Below are 24,083 nucleotides of genomic sequence, written 5' to 3'. Positions count from 1 at the left end.
CGCACAATATGGGAAATAAGTAACTGTACAATTCTCATCTTTATGGAAATGCCTATTAAATGGCTGTGTCTTTATTCAAGTGCTCAACAATTTGTTTCCTTAATAAATTATTTCCGTTTCAATTTTGCTTGACAGGTTGACATCAAATATCACAATAGCCTTTCGATGTATAGGGTCTTTCGCGAATATTTCAAGGGTCTTGTTTTATAAAATTTCATTGCACTTATCTTCACATTGACTTTATTAACGATTTAATTTACTATTTTATGAATCATATGTAAATTTGATATGATTCCTGTCGGGGTTTCAATTTTTATCCTAGTATAGGTCACCATGACCTTAAACATTGACCATGACCATTCTGCATACCCAGTTTAAAGACTCAACACAAAATTGTTCAAAAGTTTCGACTACGCGTTGGAAAATGAAAACACAAAACTCTCTTAAACGTTCCAAATCATGGACCTTTCAAGTTAGAGGACTCATCGCGTAATAAAACCTACACAATCTTCTTGTATATGAAATGCATTTATATTTATCCAACCCTCCTCTTTCTATGTAGAGATATTTAAGTGCTGGAGTGTAAATCAGCACCACATGCTTGACCTTGAGCATGACATTATTAAAAGTACCTTCATACAATCACGAGACACATGGAAACATATTGTAAATATACATATCTAATTATTTTGCAACACATGTCATTTTTATGTGTTTGCGGTTGCAAAACTGAAAGTGATCATAACGGATTCAATACAGTTCGTCAAATAATAGTGGGAATAGGAGTTTACTACGGAAGATGTATAAATAAAAATCCCTGAGGAATGTAAGAGAGTTGGGAGTATTCTTTGCTTCCAGTTTGTCTTCAATATTATGCACACTCTCCCCTCATGCCAATCAATAGCTTTTATAATAGTAATAACATTTCCTATCTAATTGACAAGCAGTTGTCACAAAATGCGATCATTAAGGTGTTCCCTAAGGTACAGTTCTATTTCAGAGTATGTTATCTGCCCCCGCACATTAATGATGCTGTTTTTTAAAAGTTTAAATATGTTTCTTAAAATCTGATAAAGACCATACATTACAAAGACAAAAGCTGTTGAGATCTAAGCCATTTGATATTAGTTGAGAAATAATTTTCGGCTTTCGGCAAATTGCTATGCTAGAAAGGAATGACACTGATCTAACCCACTGAGTGGTGTAGATTTCGCTCTTATCACACTGTATGGTGTATCTTAAGCACTTTCCAATCCATTAGCATATAAATCCGTTACAACGTCGTATTTTTGTCATTTTGGCCACTTCTTCCTAAATGGCTTTTCTTCTCAGTAATATCGTTGTGCTTAAATCACGATGAAAATCTAATAACAATAGCTGCTCCAACTGCTACAAATTTATCGAACAATGTTTCTGGTTAAAGAAAAGAATTAACAAGATACAAAAGCTTAGAAAAGAAAATATTGATTGTTTTGATATAAATACATCTAATTGCTGGTATTGATTGACATGATAAATGTTGTTTACTTTTATGATCATTATCAATAAGCTTACCGATATGAATGACGTTAAAATACATGTAAGATGAAAGCCTCTTAATTGTTTCAAACCCCCCACGAGAGTCTTACTTAGTGTTTTCCATGCCTGCGAAGGCCTTTACCCAAACATATACTAATGGTGGTATTTTTGAAGTTCTAAAGTTTTGTTGTCTTCTAGGGTTATGTGTCTCCTGTGTAGTGATTGTTTGGGCTTCGTCCTTGTGCCTCTAAATTTACTAAAGTTACTGGTGCGCCACTCGAGTTCTATTTCATATTTATCACATTTATTACCGAAAATTCAAACGGCACACAATTCCGACTTCGTAATTTGTGAACAAATTAAGTTTGATCGCATTTTGTTCTCTTTTGTGAAACATATGTTGGATTTAATTGTTATCTAAAGTACCAGACAGTCCTTAACACTCTTATCTTTCGGATCCCAGACATTGTCTTTTTCCTGATGTTTCCACATTCGCTGAGGTGTTGAAGCATTTTTGTGTTTCCTGTTTGTGACAGTTGACTTAGATTTACGTTATTTCCGTAGTCAGCAATACAAACAAAAAGCTTGAAATATTCAAATAATGTATTATGTTATGTGTTATAACTGTTTCCTACGTTTTCAAAGTTATATTGCCAAATAACTGCATAACTGACCATTTCCACAAAGTCTGCACATTTATGCAGATATTCAGCAATATAATCTCAGGAATCAAAACACTAGTGTATACAGTCATGTTTTTAAAAAATAGGTCTCGCTAACAAAGCTTATTAATTATCTAGAGCAATCACTATTTTAAATATGAGCATCACCGATCATCGCACTGCCAATAACAACTATTCGTCTGTCATGGTGCTAAGATTACAAGAAATGAATATTTGAAGTTAAACGATTAGTCCACCTCATATAACATTTGGAAAATCTTTCATCGTACAGCATATTTATATATTCTAAACAAAGAAGAGTTTACTATGTTAACGTTGGAATGATTATACCTCCAACTCAACTTGAATCATATTTGATTCGATTTTGTTAATTTCATGTTCTTATGTTATCTTATTGTGTTTCAAATATATGAGTCTCATTCAATCTTAGAGAAATTAATATTCTAAAGGAGAATAAATTCCATGAATATATTTTAAATACTGTTTTATTTCGCGGAACCTATAGATTATGAATGTAACTAATTATATTAAAGTACAAAACACTTCAATAAATTCAATGTTTAAGCACTGCCTACTTCATTTTATTTGATAATTATTAATAGAGTCAAACAACTTCATCACATAATAAAAATATTATTTTTTAAAATACACTTAAAATTGAATGGGGATAGTCCATTCGCGAGGGTAAAAAACCTCTATGCCCTCCACGTTTAAAAAAAAATAAGTATCAATTTATCTGTAGGACAATGTTGACAATTACATGTTCAAAAAGCAGGACTTAACGTCACTTTTTAAAACAATACTGTCAACAAGTTGAGAAAAATGAGTTCAATTTATAATGACAAAATGCTTAATGAAATAGAATGGCAAATGAAACTGAGTGAAGATGGTTATATTTTTGCTTATCTTGCTAACTTAGGTTAAGGCGGATACGTTAAGATACAATAAGGTTTCATTTAAGTTATGTCATCAATCTGTTTAACTTCCTACTTGAAAACTAGTAATTTTGAGATGCTTAACGAAGCATTGGAATAGCCGATTTTATCTGATATGAGTATGATGTGATTGTCATCGATAATGTTATCGCATCAAAGACAAATGAAAAACCTCGGTGTAATGCTAATTACTGATGAAACCTTGGAATAATAAACATCATAAATGGTCTGATCCAGAACAACGACACAATATACTCTAGTTAGTGATTTCCATGTTTTGATTTCGCACCGTGTTTTCTTATTTTCATATTATGTGTTACATATCATATTTTTTAATTATCAAACTAAGCTGAAACCCTAAACGTGGTCAGTTGTCATAAAGTGGTTAATCATCAGTAGAACTGAACGTTCACTCAATAATATGAGTTGTATATTATTTAAACGATGTTCGATCGGTTTTTCAAAAGGCTCATTTAAACGTTGATGTATGGAAATGTTGTAATGGGTAGGATTTATTTACAATAATTGATGCTCGTAATCACTCACAGGGAAACAAGAATGCCTATTATGAAAATGAGAACGTTATAAATTGAGGAAATTTAAAACTGCTGTTTTCTGAAAGTTAAATAGGAAAAACACGATCCACTTCATACATGTCTATCCATTTTTAAGTTTTCTCACTTATAAGATTCTCCTATGGAAACGGTATAACAAAAAGTGATCATTAACGATGTTTGTCCTGCAATATAGCTGTAATTTATATTGGAGTATTCATTAAATTAGCTCTTAGCACGTACATATCAAACCGTATCAAAGTTTCTAATCTAGTTGACCATTCTTCTAGAATATTTCAAGTCTGATGAATTTCGCAATAAAACACATACGTGTATTTGAACCATTGTTCATTTTATAACGTTAGAGGCCAGACAGACCAGTAGCATTCATGCATTCGTAATGTACCAATATGATAGCTGCTAACACCATGATTTGTTAAAATGATAATAACATCTGGACATAACAAGCATGTGCTGCAATGCTGGAAGAGAAATCAAATATAAATCTCATTAACGATGGAAAACAGCTAGAAAGACATAACTTTCTAGTACTTGTTAAAAGAACATAGTACTAAAATATTGAATAATCGACTGCATTAATATACCGTTCTAGAGAACAACATGAAAGTTTATTTTCATAAATATACATGTGTTTTTTATTGAGATTGCATACCACTACGCTTAATACATGTGAAACACTCATGATGAAGAATTATAACAATGATGTCAATGTATACACAGTATAAGAGATCAAACGATCATGACGAATGTAACGGACTTACAACACGAAACAAACAAAACTGGAAAACTAGATTGCAATCAAAATAGACATGAAATTGGCTACTGAGCTTGTTTCTGTAGTGTTCACATAAGTAATGAAATAAACACATAGTTCATAAACATTCCCGAATAGGCCGTCTACCTTACTATTACTTTCAAATATGATTTAAAGAATCATTTACAAATAAACAAGTGAAACTTTATAATTGGGAAGATTAAAGTATTATCTACCAGTGTGCGCTCATCCACACAGAAGTTATCCTTGTGAAAAATATGCAGTCAATATTGGAGGAAATATATTATTATACCACATGAAAATGCAACAATTCAGACTTCAATGAGCCAAAACGGTATTATGGGCTGATTACCCTAACCATTCAGCTACATTTAAAGCGTATATACCTCGGTTTTGGGCGTACATCAATCCGGTTTGCACTTATTATACAAATGTGGGCGTATATTTAGAAGACATGAATTGTGCTTCATCGCGACATGGTTTTAATTTTACTACATGAAAAATAACAAAAAAGGGAAATTAAAACCCACTTTGCAATCATCGAGTGTTCCTATAACAAACGCAAGGTCAAGAGCTCATTGTTTAGACAATGAATCTCCACGCCGTTACATACTCACTACAGTCCTTCTATGAATATAAGGTTTCGCTCAACAAAGTCTTGTTTTATGATACAACAATTGACTCATTTGTATTTATGTTTCAATGATATTACACATGATGGATGTTAAAATGATATTTCATGTGACTGTTTGTTATTATATTTCAGATAATGACTGAGTCCAATGTACAGTCAACAAGTAAATGTACAAGGAATCAAAGAAAAAAAGGGCACAAGTGTTAAAGAGCTGCATTTCTGACTACGAGAACGGGCACGTGTGAATGGTGGATAATGTAGTCGCTAACGGAGCCGAGGAATGTTCTCCGGACTTTGCCGAGTCCGCGCGTGCCTGTAACCACGAGCTTGCACTTTTCTTCCTCTGCGATTTTGCAGACGACCTCTCCTGGCTTCCCCTGACCTGTCCGGAATTTGCCCGTCAGCTGTTTAAAATGAAATACAAACTGTATCATTTAAAGACTTGGTTTAATATTTTGAAAAAAGGTCTTTGCATTTAAGTTACAATATTTCTTATTTTCATTTAAATGAAATTGTGTTTGCATTTTGGCCAAATCTCTAAATAATCGATCTAAAACATTCTTTGTCACTTCTTACCTTCTTTTTCTGTACAATTTCTTTGTACTTGTTCTCTAGAGCTGTCACTTTCTTTGTTAGATCTTTTAGCAGCTGATCAACAACAGCCGGGCCTGAGAAAACAAAAGAACACCTAAAGTATTAGAAACCATAAAATATAACATGAATTGAACTATGACCTCTTCGTTAAAGCCATGAATAAAATCATAAACCAGAAACTACTATTTATACTGTTTTTAACTTCAATGAATAAAGCCACACAAAGAACATCTCGAAGATCAGATTGTGGTGGAATTTGATATATACCAATTTACAAGGTTATTCTTTTGAGGTTTAATTGTCTTTATTTACCATAACAACACTCTTACACTATATTAAAAACACTTACTGGCCATAGAGAGATCATAAATTTCTGGAGTGTGTATCAACACGAGATAGTCGTCTGCTCGCATCACGTTGTCAAAGTACCCTGAAACAATCATGGGAATCATAGTTTCAACATAGTATTATCAAACATTGGCATATTAATACCAGTCAGTCTAAACATAATGATTCAATATCATTTGTCAATAATGGTGGGATCAAGAGTTTACTACAACAGATGCATGCATTATTCATTGATGAATTCCAGATAGTTTGCTGCCATGTGTTTTGTATTATGTTGGGCAGATATTAAATAAGAGAAAGCCTTTAAAACTATTCGAAAATTTCCAATTTTTCTAAGAAGTGATGGTCACAAAACTGCGATTATATCGGTATTTTCAAAGGTAAAGTAATAACTCAGATTGTGTTCATCCGCTGTATAATCATGCTACTTAAGTATATTTTAATAGTTGAAATATTTCACCAGGAAAAGTTATTGACAACACGCAACATAAATATCTGGGGTTTTTTATGATCTGTGCAATTTAAACCTTGCTAATAAATTATTTTCGGTTTTGTAACAAGTTCATATGTTATACATATGACATTGACCACTGCTTCACTATGTGATGTGTAAATACGATACTTCACACTATAGGATGTTTCTCTTTCCAGCAAATGTATCTATTACAATGTTCGATTTCGGTCTAATCAAACTTCTCTCTAAATGGCTTTCTTCCTCAGGCAAATCGATGTGCTAAGATGACGAAAACACATCTAACAGCAATAGATGATGCAACTGCACCGATGACTCGGACAGGCTTCTGTTTTCAGAAAGCCAATTTCAAGATGCAATAACTTAGTTAGAAAGTAATGATTGCTTTTATATAAGTAGATAGTATTGTTGTTATTGATTGACATGATCAAAATTGTTAACTGTTATAATCATAAAACCATTGTGACATGTATAATTTATATCCCCGTTATACTCAATAACCTTTTACTCGAAGTGTTGCTTAATTTTTAATGAACGTTGCAAGTCGGTTACCAAAACTTTTACAAACTGTTCTTATGAAAGCAAAAAGCAGGAACTAGCCAAATATTTGTGTAAATGTTCAAGACAGATATATGTAATTATACATGAGAAATTACCAGCATGGAAATATGAACAAGTATATGTTTGAATGACGGATATGCCATAAAATTGTTTCACAATCTCCCAAATGATCTAGGTTTTGATATTTGTGTAATATTTGCTGTATTGTGACGTTGTGTGTCTCATGATCGGCCTTCATCCTTGTGCATTTAAACAGGTTCTTAGTTAAATTTTAGGCTACTGTGTGTGTCACAGTTGTTTTTAGGATTTAACAATAACATTCAAAAGCAATAAAAGGTTTTCACGTTTCTGTTTTGGTAGTTAGTTAACCGATCATATGTTTCTAAGTTGTTGTTGTTTTTGTGCCATTGATAAAAACCCATAGACTAGTAACTAGTAAATCTACTAGATGTTTCAAAGAAAGGCGGACGGACAGGCATCTCATTCGTTGATTTATGGGAGCCATTTTGTGACATTTGAGATAGGTGTACGTGCTTTCCGTTAACGGCAATATAAAACTGACACAACTGTCAAAACCACGTCTTACATTATGTGTTGGTACAGTTACATCCGATATTAACAATATAAGGATAAGAATTCAAACATCTTGTTTTAGAAACGACTGGTCGTCTCGTTTTTAAATAGATTGTAAATCGAATTCTTAAGGGTTATAGAATGGCAAAAACCGGGAGAGCGGGCGGGCGTTAATGTGTTTAGCTCATGTCATCAAGTTTTAATCCAATTGATATGATACTTTGTCCGAATACTTGCCTTTGTGTTGTCTTTAAGATTTGTGAATATGTGTTACCTCAGGTCAAAAACTAGGTCACTTTCCTCATGTCATCAATTCATTTTTTTTATCAAATTGTTAATACTTGACTACACGTTGTCTTGAACATTTGTAAATATGGATCACTTCAGGTCAAAACCTAGGTTACTAGGTCAAAATATTTTCCCCGTGTCATAAATTCGTTTCTTTATCCAAGCGTTATAAAACATTGTCAATCTTCTTGTCTTTACGTTGTCTAGAACATTTGTTGAAGGCCTAGTTTAACCGTTCTATAAGTGACCCTCCTTCCAAAAATCCATTTATTGTACACAACTTCTGTGTATTGATCTTCATATTAATCGCCTTGTGCTGCTTATCAGATCTCCAATCTGAGTGTCCAAGTGTGACGTTATAGAGATGTATTATTATAGAAATGGACACTGCATATTGTCTTTTAGTTGTTGTTCTTGTTTTCAAATGATAATAATATTATTATTACAATGCCTTTGAATAAAAATAAGAGTTAAGTCATATTTTTGGGCGCTAATTGATAAATATAAGTATTCAAGAAAATCAACAATACCTCTGTTTGTACATAAATCATGCATCAGCGTCATTTCAATAAGTTTCTGGGACGGAGCTTATTTACACTAATTCCAAATAATTATTTCCTTATGTTTACAGGCTGTTATAACAATTTTAGATGATGATTTCACTTGTTCTGTCCATGAAATAAAACATGTTTTATAAAATAAAAGGGATGTCAAAATAAACATAACATTTACTAGCTTTATCCTAATCTTGTTATTCATATGCGTTTATTATCAAATGCTGCTCCAGAAACGCTAATTGAAAACATAAACTACAAAATAAAGATTCTTTGATGTTTTGCTGAGCAACTAATTCTGGCAATTTGCTGTGTATCAAGACCAAATTAAAATATCCTATCAAAAGGTTATGAAACCCTTAGGAAAATGAGATAATAACAAAATACAGAAATTGACATATTACATATACATTATGATAGGGTTATCGATAAATGCTGGTCGCTGTGGAACCAGGCTTAGACAGAATTTGCTGGAATGACAATACAGATCCAAACAAGAAAGACCATTGATGCAAAGCATCAAAGGGCGCCGTTTAATAGTTTATGCATTTGTTATATGTTGAAAAACAAGGAATGTCAAGGCCAACAAGCATATTACAATGCATCGAACCGCATCCATGAAATTCTCAAAATATTTGTAGTAGTCTTCTTAACAACATAGGCTAAGGCATTGAAATTGAAGAGTTTCAAGTTGAACATTTCATTAGGGGTGTGGTACATTAATGAACACGACAGAATTAGGGTGCTTGTGCACTGTACCTTTTGTCATTGCCACCTATCCATATACCAAGTTTTATTTCAATACCATGAGTATTTTGAAAGTAATGCCCTGGTCAAGAAAAAGAGGCAAAGGGCAATAATTCTGTAATTAGCTGAAATACAGCTATAGTCATTGGGCACTGCACTTCCTCTTGTTGTGCTTTACCATTGAATGATGTTTAATGAAATTCCAAAAAGTAGTTTTCTTGTTATGCTACGGACAGGCAAAGGAACAAAGGGAATAACTCTTGCAATTCGCTGAAATAGAGTTATTGTTCTTGTACACTGCAGTTCTAATCATTTAGGGGAAGGGGGCAAAGTCACCATGCTGGAATGACAACTTAAAGGGAAGAATAAGTTTCCTGATTATATGGGGAATTCATCATGAAGAAGTGACATGAAATAACAATTTTTGTAGTACTTTAATAAACATTATCATTTCGTATGAAAGTTACAAACATAAATAGAACACAATTATTGAACTGTTATATAAAAAGAGAACATTGTTTACTAGATGAAATGCATTTATAACATAACATGCCTTGTTTTTAGCTGTTTAATAATAATAAAATGTATGAAATTGGACAAATTGCATAAAAAACTGGTCAATGGAGTTATAATGTTAACTTCTCCATTTACATGGTAAAGAAGAGTTGAAAATGGATGTTTTTAGTTGATAGTGATATTAACACAAAAATAGCATGTGTCTTATAGGACAATGGCAAATTTTTCAAATATGATAAAAGTAATGCATACAAACTGAATATGTATCAGACTATGCATGAAAGAAATAATACTGTTTCTATTTTTCACAAAGGTTTTGAAATACAACAATGCACATATAAGCATAAATAGGCCAAATATGCACAAAATAATAGTAAACAATGTGTGAAAGTGATACTGAACACTTAAAATAATTTCTTTGTGCATTAAATGAATATATACCAGAAAAGCAATACTAAATCAAGTCCAAAATGTATAATAACATGACGAACACCCCTTTATGAATATCTTCATAACAAATCATGTAAACAATAATCATTTATATAATTAGTATCAAATGTGTCTACTTTAAAGTGTGTTAAATTATTATATACCAGAAAAGCAATTATAAAAATCATTAAATGTATAAGAAACTGAAGACAACAATGAATAACACCCATTTATGAATATCTCCAAAACAAATTAGAGGTCACCTCAACAATAATCATTCATACAATTAGTATCATATGTGTCTAGTTTTTGTGTGTCTGTTCATTATCTTTAAATGAGCATCTTTAAAGTGAAACTCTTATTTGAAATCAATACATATAACAGGGCTTCCATTAACAATTTGAAACTAGAAGTATCAACTTCCTGTCCATCAATTTTGGAAGTTTTACACTGAAATGTGGAAGTTAAAATCTCACGAATACAATATCTTTTTCCACTATTTTTCAATTAGAATGTTGAAAATCAAGTAATTTGTAACTTTAACTTGCCAAATTCAAAGACTTATATTATAATAAATCATTGTATCTTAAGACTGATTGAAATTGTGACCATAAAAGTAATATTGACACAAGGTTTGAATATTTTGAACTTCCAAGCTTTCTACTTTGGTGGTTTTCTTCAAAATTAGGGAAGTTTTTGTACTTCCTAGAAATCAATTTTGAAAGTTTTAACCCATCTCTAAGGAGAAATATACTTCCAAACTTTATTTAATGGAAGCCCTGCATATAATTGTATTTATAACACACATCAAATTGACTGATAAAACAATAACTACTTACTAAATAATGCATTTACTGAAATATTGTTTACTGATTTATAACAAGCTTGTGACCCTGTTTATAATAGCAGAAAGCATGACAAATATTAAATGATTGGTGATTGCTAAAAGATTGACTGTGGTCTACTATAGTATCACAAGGCAGAAATACCATGTCTTATGTTCATTCTTATTAGCAAATCGAACTCAAAATCCTTCATTGGAAACATTGTTGTTGACATCTATCAACCCATTTTGAAAAAAAAAATCAAAACAATAATATTAATTGTGATAAGTCTTGTTTGGGAGTAAGAGTGCATCTTTTAAAATAGTGTGTGTGTTTTTTCACTTTATATGAAATATGTACCAATTCAATTTGACAAATAAGACAAAAAATTTAAGTAAGGAAATAGAAGTAGTACATAATACAAAACAACAACAAAATTGACAAAGCTAAATATAACAGGAAATCTATATGAAAACAAAAATCATTAAAGGCCATAATTATTTAAACTTAATTAAGGTATTTAAGTAATACACACTTTAAAAAAAGCTTTCACTGACAACATAGTTATTATCAAGGTACACTATGGGACTTTTATCCAAATTTTGAAGATATTTTACCGTGAATTAAAAAAGTTATTTTAGTTTCATTACACCCAACCCCAAACTCCAAGGGCTACAAAGAGCGACAAGTAAATATTTTGTCTATATTAGATTTTGTTTCACATTATCAGAGCTTTATATGAAATAAACACAACAGTTTCTGGTGAAATAAACTTCAGTTAACAGAAAACATAAGTTCAATCGAACAGCATTATTGACACACATGCAAAACAATCATTTTGATTGATCTTGTGAGTTTTCTGAACAGAGCAGTATTTCGATGTTTGAAAATATAAAGCAGTTTTATAAATTCATAAAATATAATTAATAATAAGACAACCTGCTGAAATCATTTTAAATATTTTCTATGATGTCTAATGAACAATTTAAATGACAATTTATGACAGTTTACCGTTCAATTTTGAAGAAAATATACATGATGTAATGTAACCATACATTTTTATAGCTAATAAAATGCTTAAAAATCAACCCTTTTCTTGTAAAAATTGATAAAGCTTTATTGGACTTATTCATAAAATGCAATCATTCAAATAAATGAATTTTCGTATGATACTAACTCAGAATTCAGATTTAAAAACATTGAATGTACTTTCAAATTAAAATATGTAAAACATCAAGAACACTTTGTACATGTAGGCTGTAATGTAGCATTATTGACACACATGCAAAACAATCATTTTGATTGATCTTGTGAGTCTTCTGAACAGAGCAGTATTTCGATGTTTGAAAATATAAAGTAGTTTTATAAATTCATAAAATATAATTAATAATAAGACAACCTGCTGAAATCATTTTAAATATTTTCTATGATGTCTAATGAACAATTTAAATGACAATTTATGACAGTTTACCGTTCAATTTTGAAGAAAATATACATGATGTAATGTAACCATACATTTTTATAGCTAATAAAATGATTAAAAATCAACCCTTTTCTTGTAAAAATTAATAAAGCTTTATTGGACTTATTCATAAAATGTAATCATTCAAATAAATGAATTTTCGTATGATACTAACTCAGAATTCAGATTTAAAAACAATGAATGTACTTTCAAATTAAAATATGTAAAAAAACAAGAACACTATGTACATGTAGGCTGTAATGCCCCTCCAAAAATGTCAGAGTGAAAGTTCTCAATTAATTTGTCTTTTTATGATTATAACATGTAAACAGTCTCTGTAGGTAATCAATGTCTATATGTTTTATTTTGTCAATGGTATTCTTACATTTAGAATTTTTCCAATAAGTCTTCACTCTTCAACATTTGAAGTTTGGTCTGTTCCCATGCGTTTGTACTTGTAGTGTGTGCACAGATGATAATTACTCAATGCTGAGTCAATGCTGATTTGGTTTTCATGCCTCTTTAGGTTCTTTACCCATCTAGAATGTTTAGTGCTGTAAAGGAAAAACAAATGTACTTTAAAAGCCTTTCTAACTTATTAGTATAGATAATAATACTGCCATACATATACAAAATAAAATATAAACAGTTTAATATTTCTCGACATTATTTAAAAAAAAACTAGCTGATACATACATGTAGATAATATATATATATATATATATATATATATATATATATATATATATATATATATATATATATATATATATAAAGACAATTACTAAATTTATCAATATAAAATTCATCATCAACATCATCATCATCATCACCACCACCACCACCACCACCACAACAACAACCACCACAACCACTTGATTATTGAATACAGTGAGTTTATAAAACAACAAACACCAACTCAAATATGTTTTATATGAAATACTCACATCATCTCTATCAGATGTGACTGCCTTGTGGATGACATGGATGTCAAATCTGTCTCAATGATCCAACATAGTATTTAATGCAGGTTGGAATTCTTCATAACCCGAATTTGTTGACTTAGTAATATTCAGTCATTTTTCTACCTGAAAGAAATTAGACTTCTGATTATCAACCGGCATAAACTACAACTGTGAAAGACAAAAGCACATGTATCAATTATACATTCTGCACTAATATCCGTTTTAGCCAAGAGTAAGTTGGTAAGCACAAATGTGTAGTTGTTGTGCATATGGTTGATAATGATTCACAACAGTACGGGGTTTTAACGAGACCTACACCAAGCAAATGAATGTCGCTAGTTTCAAAGCTGTCGTGGCTTCCAGCCCGAAACCATGTACGTCTTTCTTGTTACAGGTTTATTTTGAAAATATGCAGTTTGTAAACAAATAATGGGTATGTTCATGTATTATGGTATGTTAAAAATAGGTCACATACCAAAACACATCATTTTTAAACAAAATTTAAAGTCTAATATTTTTCTAAGATAAAACAATCAAATAAAAGATTACATACTCATATCATATACATAAATAATGTGCATAAGTACATTTAAAAATATGAAACATGTACATAATGCACCAGTCAATTGTAACCATGGCCCCCCAGGTCCGGGGTTATGCCAGGGATAGCCGAGGAAACGGGCTGTGTTTTTACCTTTCAGGTGGCCCTGCAGTGCCGGGTGAACGCGGTGGTTTTGTCTTCGAGCAAAATATAGCGGGGAATATGCCCCTAGGCTCCCTGGGGTGCGGGAGGCATATGGCAGGGTTTGACCATCAGTTCGTCCTCGCAGGACGAGGATTTTACCTGGGGTTGGCTGGACCGAAAGTCAAAGTCCCGGCTATTCCCCTGACCTTGGGGGGGGGGTATGGTTACAATTGACCAGTCAATTGTATCCACGCCCCACCACCGCATTCACCCGACACACCGGACACCTCGAAGGTAAAAACACGGTCCTTTTCCCCCGGTATACCCCCGACCTGAGGGGGGGGGGCGTGGTTACAATTGACTGGTGCATAAGTAGATCTATGTTACATTTATATTTATAATAATATATAATTATAGTACATGTATGTAAAAATATTAACATGCTGTCTTAACATTAAGCAAATAAAAATGATTTAAGAATTCCAAAGATAAATTAAAAAACAAACATTTTTGAACACATCAACGTACAAAACTACTCAACGATACTAACATACATAGCCCGTTGATACGAATATCCCAGTTCCATGCCGATTGTTGACATTCGTTTTTTCAACAGAAAATCTTCTCTTACGCGTATAATTCACTTATAATCCATGTTTTACTGTAATGACTCAAATTGTTAGGTGTATCGTAATCAACTGTCAGTGTGCACTTTAAGTGTTTACTTATTTTAAACGTATATTCATGATAAAATCATCACCCGAGTTTCCAACTACTACGGTGTAGAAATTCCATTATTGACCTATGAATAGCGGGGAAATACCTTCTGGTTCTAAAAATAGCAACATCCGGTATGTGTTACAACTCGGGGACAATCGTAATACAATTTTCAATGTCACCTTCAACACATTAACAAATAAAGTTAGGTGAACATTTAATTCCAATATCGATTAGATTAAAAAAAAAGATTACGTCATGGTTTATCAATGCAATAAACATAACAAAACAACGTAAAACATAATTATTCCCATTCACATAATTACCGGTCCACACATTTTACATTTCCGGCACATGATATTTCAGATATTTCAGGTAACCAATCGGAAAACGTAAACGAATCGGGAACAGTTATTAAACTTATTTTTCGTTCTTCCGAAATAATGTTTTGAAAATAAATTGAAGACTATCTATTCAACCACAAAAAGCATTTTTAACACTCATGCAATCGCCACCCATTTGCATGTTTTAATCATTATAAAATAACAGTAAAACCCAACTGTCAACCAACTTAAAAACCGCTCCTACCACTAACTAAAATAAATTCCCATTCCATAATAGGCGCGCACTTAAGTGCGGCGCCAATGAATTCCATGTCAGGCGGCCAGAACAGAAGTTGTTTAGACATGTTAATCGATAAAAGATACCTATCACCAATCCAGAGCAAATTTTCAATACTATTAACATAAATGTATACTCCTTTCGTTCCCTTTAATATAATATATTTCCTGATTATTAGTATTATATATGTATATATCTTTAACACAGTCTTAGTCCCATTCTATAAATTGACATTGAACGACTCTTTAAAATTCCCGAAAACTATCTATAAATAGATCGTAAATATTGTGATTCCCGAAACCTCTGGAGTGTAATTAAGATCAGATAAGTACATCCTTAGCAGTACAGTAAATGTGGATTGTTTTAAATGTATGAGAACATTCGCTTGTAAATCTTATATATATTAGGTTGTTAAATTCAAAGATTTTCCTCAATTCCTTGATTTGGCAACTATGCAAATCATTTTATGATTTTATTATACGTTATAAATTGATTAATATTATGCAAGAAGTCAAACGAATAACTTCTCATATGAACAGCAGTGCTTAGAAATAGTCGCCGAACTGTTCTAACCCGAGGGCAATATTTATGCGAAAAACTAGCTAAATCTTCCACGCTTAGTAAAAGAGGATCAATTAGTCTGTTTGTTTGAGGGATTCGTACGAGGTTTAATCGCAAAATGACATTGACATTTCCAAAAATAACAAGTTTATGTAAGGTAGTTGCAATATAAGTATTATTAAAAGGTTGATTTCGGATGCCTGGTAACCCATTTCCTTCTGGTATCATTTGAAAGCGTTTTGAGTTTAGAAAAAGATCAAAGCACTGACAGTGCTGAATGGCTGAAATGTTAACTGTTTATGTACGCAAACTATTTATATCTGTACCTCTACAGTCTAGTTAATATATATTATTGTTTATATACAACATTTTGTATTATTCATGTTGATGACCTCAAAACACATATTTGTACTATGTGATGAGAGTAAAATAGAACTATAAAACTGTGAAACGGCTTGGGCGGAGACAACCATCACCATCATCATCACCACCAAGATCTAGACCACCATCTTCTTCCCTATCATCATTTAATCTACATCACATTTGATTTGCATTTTATATATTACTTTCAAACCTTATTGGCAATATTGGCATTCGGAAAGTCTTTGGCAAATTACTGAAACATATTATTATATACAATACATAGATACAAAGATTCTAACAATACCGAATACTGTTTGCCACACACATATTAATTCATTACATGAAAAAAAAAATTATTTGACTGTGAACAACTGCAGCAATGGTGACAAAATATTGCTATATACTAAGCATCGTATAGGTTTCAGGCAGACATCTGTTTTATGTTTCAATACCTAATCAATAAAAATTGATTCGATGTATTCCATGAGCTGAAAAACTTACAGAATAACAGATGGTGGTATTCAGGTTCAACAATACATGTGTACCACCATCTGTTATTCTATTATGCATACCAACTCCAATTTCAAGAGAATATGAACACATTTTAGTGTACATAATGCTGTTTCTATTCCAAACAAAGCTTATTACAAATTAATTACATATTTAGACCAATAATACGTAGCAATGCTATATGAAAATAAGAATCAATCTATGTACATATAACATAAGACGTACAAACGCAAGGGTGGATAAATTTTCAACTTGCAAAAACATACATAACAATGCAAAGGAAAATAACCCAACTTTAAATACTTAGATGTTATAGTATCAATACCATTATACGTTTGCGAAATCTGAGGTATAAATTGATCCGTAATTTATATGATGTATGTTCTTCCATCTAACTAACAATTCTACTGGGTATATGTAGTCAATTAAGATACCTTATATTTCTGAAGGGAGTAAACACCTTCAATTAATTATGTTATGGATATCTGAGTTCCCTCCTCTGTAATAGGCTGTTCTTCGTTATTTATATAATTGCTTTGCAATACAGATCCAATGAGGTCACTGTCAGAACAGTCATTAGTTTTCCCTTTTATATTCGTATTTAAAAGTTTGTTAATGCTGTTAATATTTCAAAAGTATTACACATTCTAACTTCTGGATAGAAATAAAAATAATTTGTAAACCAAACATTATTACACAAACTAATTTGTATTGAAATTTGGTTCTCTCGTGTATCATTTTCAACTCCAGATGGACTCAGATGAATTTTTTGGTATATTACAAAAGTTTTGAGCTAAAGCTAAAGCTTAAAATGATAACAAAACATATGTTCGGCCTTTAAACATTACAAAATATGTCATTTTAAGTCCGACTGTTGAAATTATTAGCAAAAAAATATCATTGATATTTGTTTGTTTCAGTGTCAGATCTATATATTCTACCGCCTTCGTTGTATGCGTAGAGTTGGATTAGATTGTTAGTTTCCTAAAACATGAAAAAGTATATCGGCAGTGTTTGGAAAGTCTGCATTATTTGAATCACCCTTAGATAGACTTAATGCTGAATGTCTACTTCCGAAACATAAACTGACAAATAAACAGAGAAATGTACATGCTGATAACATGTTAAATTGCTTAAAGATTTTTTTTGTAAAAAATCTTCCTGTGATAAATTCGACTTGAGTGAGATGTTTAATCAAATATTTAAAATAGACAGTTATGCCTGATGAAAATATGCTAAAATTAGTATCGAGAATGTTGTCATGCCCTTGTGTCAAAGAAAATACAAATCACCGGAACAATAGTTCTCTTGAATGACTCAGCCAGGCTCAATAGCACGATAGACTGCAGTTAGCCATCCTTCATGTGAATATATTGAGATAAGTATCGATGTGTGTCAAATATATGTTAACAACGTTCAATCAAATTTCTCAAATAACATCGTTTAAAAGATGTATGAACACTGTTATAGTGAACAGTTTTATTCATCTCATCCTCGAGTATACACAATGGGATATTTACAGATCACATTTAAAGGAGAAACTTTATACATTAAAATTATTTTTAAAGAGGAAATATTATGCTGCTATATTTATATTAGAATCTTTTATCCCTTATTAGATTCTCCGACGAGAGGGGTATGCCAAAACATAATTAATGATGTTTGTCCTGCAATGTCGCTGTTATTTATAACGCAGTGTTAAGTGTATTAGTTCTTAGCACGTACTTTTTTATAAAACCAAGTCAAACCTTGTTTATTGTGCCTGTTTAAACATATATGATTTCAGATGAGTTCATGTTTGATGAGTTTCTCAACACAATAACACAGGTAAAATAAATTTAGAAGCTAGCCAGACCCATATTCATTCATCAATTTATCAGACGTTTACATGAACTAACTGTTAGCACAAAGCTTAGTTTTAGAATGATAATACAATTAAGACATACCCAACTTGTGTATGCTTGCATTCATCGCCCCTTCACATATACATGTGAAGAGAAATCACTGTCTACCTTACCTTTATTATCGACTATGATTCAAAACGACAAGCAAATGTACAAGCAAGCAAGTGGAATCGTGATAAAGAACAGATTCCAATTGTATTATTTTACTCCATTCCTAAGCTTCAGCACGATCTTTTGGTTTAAGTATGATAAAGCAGAGTCACACAAAGCCAATGCTAGTCATCTTTTTTTACTTGTAATCAATTGCCAACGACAAAAGAGAACCACAGCACTTAATCAATAAACCATTACATGAAAAAAAGTTTAAAGAATTTTATGTTTTCTGTTTGAGACAACCATTTTTATGTAATTCTCTAAACGACGAGTTTTATTTTTTATTTTCACAATAAAACAATGAAACATACACACTCCAGTCCAGTCAAAACATTAAGTATAAATTTTGTACTAAACGGCACAGAACACACACAATCTCGTTGTACAGCTTGTGAATAGAGAATTAAGTTACGTACTGAATAATTAGCAATAAAATTGGTAACAACTGTCTGGAACGACCTAAAAAAATCATAAAAAAGCAACAATGCAAGTTTTATATACAAATGTAGATACAGTGCTAGCTTACACTGAAGTGCTCGTTCTGAATGTTCACTCTCGTCAATGCCAATGGCAACCTTCCGTTGATGATCTTTACTTTCCACTTCCTGTTCTGCCATATTTCCTAAGTAAAATATCCGTTCTCACACCATGCACCTCGAATACACTACTAGCTCCAGTTGATTTGATATTTTCCAATGGTACGATTCTTGATCCTGACTGTTTCCTGATAAAGAGTGTCAGTTCTTCTAGGGTTGCGAAACTCTATGAAAAAAGAACGAACACAGAGATATTTATCAAAGTTGTTTTAGCTTGTTTGATAAAAGTATCCAGAAACACGTTGAATTGAATATTATAGCAAGTGGTTTACGTTAGTTACCTTAGGTATTACGTTTATTACATATAAGTATATATAAAGTGTGCATCATTTTAGAGGGAATTTGTAACACATCATCCATCGCGTAAGTGCTGTGATGTGGAAGGGATTATCAGTTCGCTCATAATGCCTCATGATATTTTAACATGCAGTTCACTTCGTATGATGTATTTCAAAATTGCATGTTCCTGTTTGCCAGCTATGTTATTGATAAATATCATGTTATTAAATAACTGTACTTGGTGTTAAATATCATGAGATGTTGCATTTGATAGCTTTAAGTCTGTCTTTCTTTTATTTGATTTTGTTTTCTTAAGATACATAGATACACATTTGATTCTTACCGTATTTCAATAATTCTATTTGTGTTTCTACTACAAAGTCCATGGTAGTTTCAGTCGTATGCAGACATTGTGTTTTCGAAGTATAATTCACAATTCATTCCGTTGTTCCGATCAAATTGACCCTCTCAATCAACTGGGGGTTATTTGAGAAACAATACAAACAGTAACTTCTCAAAGAGTAAGCAGCCAATAAGACAATCGTTAACACTTAGGGGGCTTCGAGATAGACCTCGAAAATAATAGTGAGGATACATGAAAATGTAAAGAGACCGCCTGCGATTAAATCCGTTTTCAATCCACGTTAAGAAGGAGTGTTCACAAAAAATGTACATTTCAGTTATTGAATTCAATATAGTCGTTGGCATGCATAAAATAATATATCGGATTTAATGCATGTATCGACTATTTTTTTCTCAATCCGCGTAAGATTACCCTACGAAATGTAAGTATAAATATTTATATGAAAAACTAAAGAAACGAGCTCAGTAGCCAAAAGTTTAAACATAACCTCCGTTTAAAATTAGTTATCGGACGCAATATATTTTTCTTAATCAGTTAGTTGAAATGTATTTTAGTAAATTGTCTTTCTTTATAAACAAACACAAAACATTAACTAATAGTAACAAATGTATCTGTAAAATTTCATGTCAAGTTATGTTAGATTTAACTTCAGCTTAATTAGAGGATTATTCTGAACTGAAAAAAGATAAATTTAAATTTACTAACACTTACAGGTGCAATCTCTTAATAGGATTTCATTTGATATTACGTGTTTTGTATTGTAGTAACATTATAAAGAAAATAGACATTGTTTTTAGTACGCAATTTTCATCACTTCTAATAAACATTCTGACAGCAAAACATGTCAACAAAAGTGGTAAAATGGTATGCAAGTCAGCAAACATTCTAGCTAATGCCAACTCATCTTAGCTAGATTGCGACGCGAGGCTATATGCTTATAGAACCACTCTCGAGGCCGTTTTCTGGGTAGAAACCAGTACTGTGTCTTTTTCTGAGGCCATTAAAAAGGACCCTGGAGGGGCTAGAACCCACAATCTTAGGCCACTTTTCACCTTTTTGTATTTCAAAGAGCCAAACTCACAATATGGTATTTCCAAGGATTGCCATATTCAAGCATTTACTGTAGGCTTTAAAATTGAAATGAACAAAATAATTTCTTCTTTATTCCATCTGCCAATGTCATCTTCCGCTTAGTTTTCCTGTCAGGTTGGTATTGTAGTTGTGTTACTTGTATTACATGTATTGCAGGTCAATCTTAGATAAAATGGCATTTTTGAGTGCATGCCAGTGCTTGAAATAGTAAATACGAAATACAACAGAAAAATGGCAATGAACTTTCACATCGATTATTTCATTTACTGTGATGAACTGTTTCTTTTGTCTTTAAATGAGCCAATTCTTGTGCAAAGGTCTAAAAACCAGTGAAATAAGACTGCTGACAAAAGATCAGACCACAGTCTTTCACATTCAAGTTCGAAAATTGATCTTTTATAGCTAAAAGCGATACTTACGCTTTAAGAAAAAAATGATATTTTTTCGGCAGTTTTCGAAACGATTGAAATCTGTCCCATAACGAGTTATCTCTTATGACTGAATTGAACGCATTTGTGCCAAAATCAGCCGATTTTGAGATTTTCTTTAAAAATGTATATTAGTGAAAGAATCGCCTCGCTTACTACTGCCATTTGAGAAATGACCGAGAAAAACTGTCAATCTTTGAGAGTGCAGCTTTAATGCTTGGTTTTAACATTCTGAAGGACGTTTTCTTTTCGATTTTGCGTTAAGTCTGAAACGTCCTTCTGGAACATTTGGACCTAAATTTAATATAAAGATATTTTTCTGTATACAGTCCTGCTTTTTTGATTAATTATACAAACATAATTGGCTAAAACCAGTACTGGTTTGTAGTATTATTTTCCGAATTTTGAAAATAACACAACCATATAGTTACATCATTTGCCAATTTCCATTAGAACAATCAATGAATTCAGAGAAGGAACCTTTTCTTATATAAAAACAAATACAAAATCATAATGTTCCTCATTTGTGAAAATTCAAATAACTGAGTGAATGGTACATTTTTTTAAAAAGAACAAATCATGTACATCAAATGACAACTGAATCACGCGAAATCCAGTGCAAAGTGCTAATTGCTAAGTGGAAACTATATATTTCGCTTGCCAACGTGGATCGGAAATGTCCTAACTAATTGTAAAACTATTGTATTCAATTGTAAAGAAATCTCCTTTCACTTAAATATAACATTGCCATTGATATAACTAACTTGTTGGTAAATGAAAGCTCAGTATGTGTATGTGTTCACGTAATAAACGAAGTTGAAAAAAAACAAGTTCTAAAGGACACAGGCGGTGAGTGACTATATATCTCCTATGGAGAACAGGCACTTGAGAATGGCCAGGAATTGGTCTAAGTACCGATTAAAACTTCTCCTACTCAATGATTCTACAGACGACATGACATGTCTTTCCCTGACCTGTCCGGTGATGCTGTTGTTAAAAATTGAAAATATTATAAGAAATGGTTAGGATATGGTTTACACAAAATAATACATTTAAATAGACAAATGTGTCCAATATCAAAAGGCAAAGATAAGAAAATCCTTATGGAGTTGTGCAATGGAAAGCGGAAATAAACCATCATTGTTGACGAACAATCATTTATTTGTAATCTACAGTAGCCTTATTGTGGTTTACCAACCGTTTTCATGCATAGGTTAAGTTACTCACAGTCACTCATATGGACTTGACTTATATCAATATTTCTTAAATCAAAGACTTAGTAATATTGTTTAGTTTCCGAACATTGTGTACACTAGATTGAATGGTTAGATTTTGGAACAATGGCAAGGTTCTTTTGACAACTCTGTTTTAAAATATCTAGATGTAGTTCCGTATATTCTTTGTAATTTACTATGTAAGTTTAGGACTATAAATAATCTTTAACCCATATGGAAGGGGACACATTTAAATATTATACAAAACCTTTGAACTTAAAATGTAATCATCTTCATGATATAACAACTTCATACGACAGTATAATTTTAAAAATCTAAATTTGTTAGAACTTTAATAACTCGAGACCTGTAAAGATAAAGACCAACTAGTTTAACTTGCCTTATTTTGTTAGATAATTATGATTTACTTTCATTACTATCATTGATCTTGTTAATTCATTCTCCATTTTCATAAATGGCTCTTAGGCCGACTTTATTAGTTTCAGTATAACAATACTATTTCATTTTTAATTCTCAAATCAGTAAATAAATTAACACGGCCTGATGATATTGTATTTGTTGAGTATTATTTTCAATTTGATCTGAACTGATACACACATCATTTTCACTGTGTTCTATTTAATGCTGTAACTGATACATGTTTTACGGTTTTGTTTAAACTGCTCCAAACTTGTTCTATGTCATCATCTTTTGCATATTATATGCCAAAGATGTTAATATTATTGTTAAATTATCAGATAGAAGGTTTTCAAATATGGCTCGGAAATTATTGCATTGTAAAAAATTCTGAAAACATTTCAACTCTGCCAACGTGCATCGTTTTGATTTCGCAGCATCTTTATTTTCCAATATTTGATGTTTTTATTAATCTTTCAAGCAAGCGAAACTTAAAGAGAACGCCTTTTTCTTTACACGAAATAACCTTTCAGACGTTAACTTTTCGTATCCAGGTCCAGGTACTTGTGGTTGTGAGAGGTTTCACACAGGTCAATAAATGTTTAAGGCCCTTAAGTCATTACGTATATCGATCACACATCTTGTGATTGTGTTTAAAACAATGTAAATCGCAAACCTAATAAGTTTTAATAATGCTTATGAGCTTTATGATGTATCATATTATGT

General features: G+C 31.8%; 1 protein-coding gene across 2 annotated transcripts; it reads right to left on the bottom strand.

Moving 5' to 3' along the window:
- Window positions 1-5,173: 5,173 nt before the first annotated feature.
- LOC128216487 (universal stress protein in QAH/OAS sulfhydrylase 3'region-like) lies at window positions 5,174-19,605 on the bottom strand. Of its 2 annotated transcripts, none has more exons than XM_052923064.1 (4): window positions 19,494-19,605; window positions 6,064-6,144; window positions 5,697-5,788; window positions 5,174-5,524 (listed from the first exon to the last, which is right to left on the bottom strand). In XM_052923064.1, the coding sequence occupies exons 1-4, from the start codon at window positions 19,582-19,584 to the stop codon at window positions 5,324-5,326; spliced, it is 465 nt and encodes a 154-aa protein (XP_052779024.1). In that variant the 5' UTR covers window positions 19,585-19,605; the 3' UTR covers window positions 5,174-5,323. The 2 variants fall into 2 exon arrangements, with proteins under 2 accessions (XP_052779024.1, XP_052779025.1); XM_052923065.1 differs by lacking the exon at window positions 19,494-19,605 and adding an exon at window positions 15,444-15,509.
- Between the last annotated feature and the right edge of the window lie 4,478 nt (window positions 19,606-24,083).

This window comes from Mya arenaria, chromosome 14 (assembly GCF_026914265.1).
Source record: "Mya arenaria isolate MELC-2E11 chromosome 14, ASM2691426v1".
Taxonomy (NCBI): domain Eukaryota; kingdom Metazoa; phylum Mollusca; class Bivalvia; order Myida; family Myidae; genus Mya; species Mya arenaria.
The sequence above is the reverse complement of the archived record's forward strand: the minus strand, read 5'-3'. Positions and strand labels throughout refer to the sequence as shown.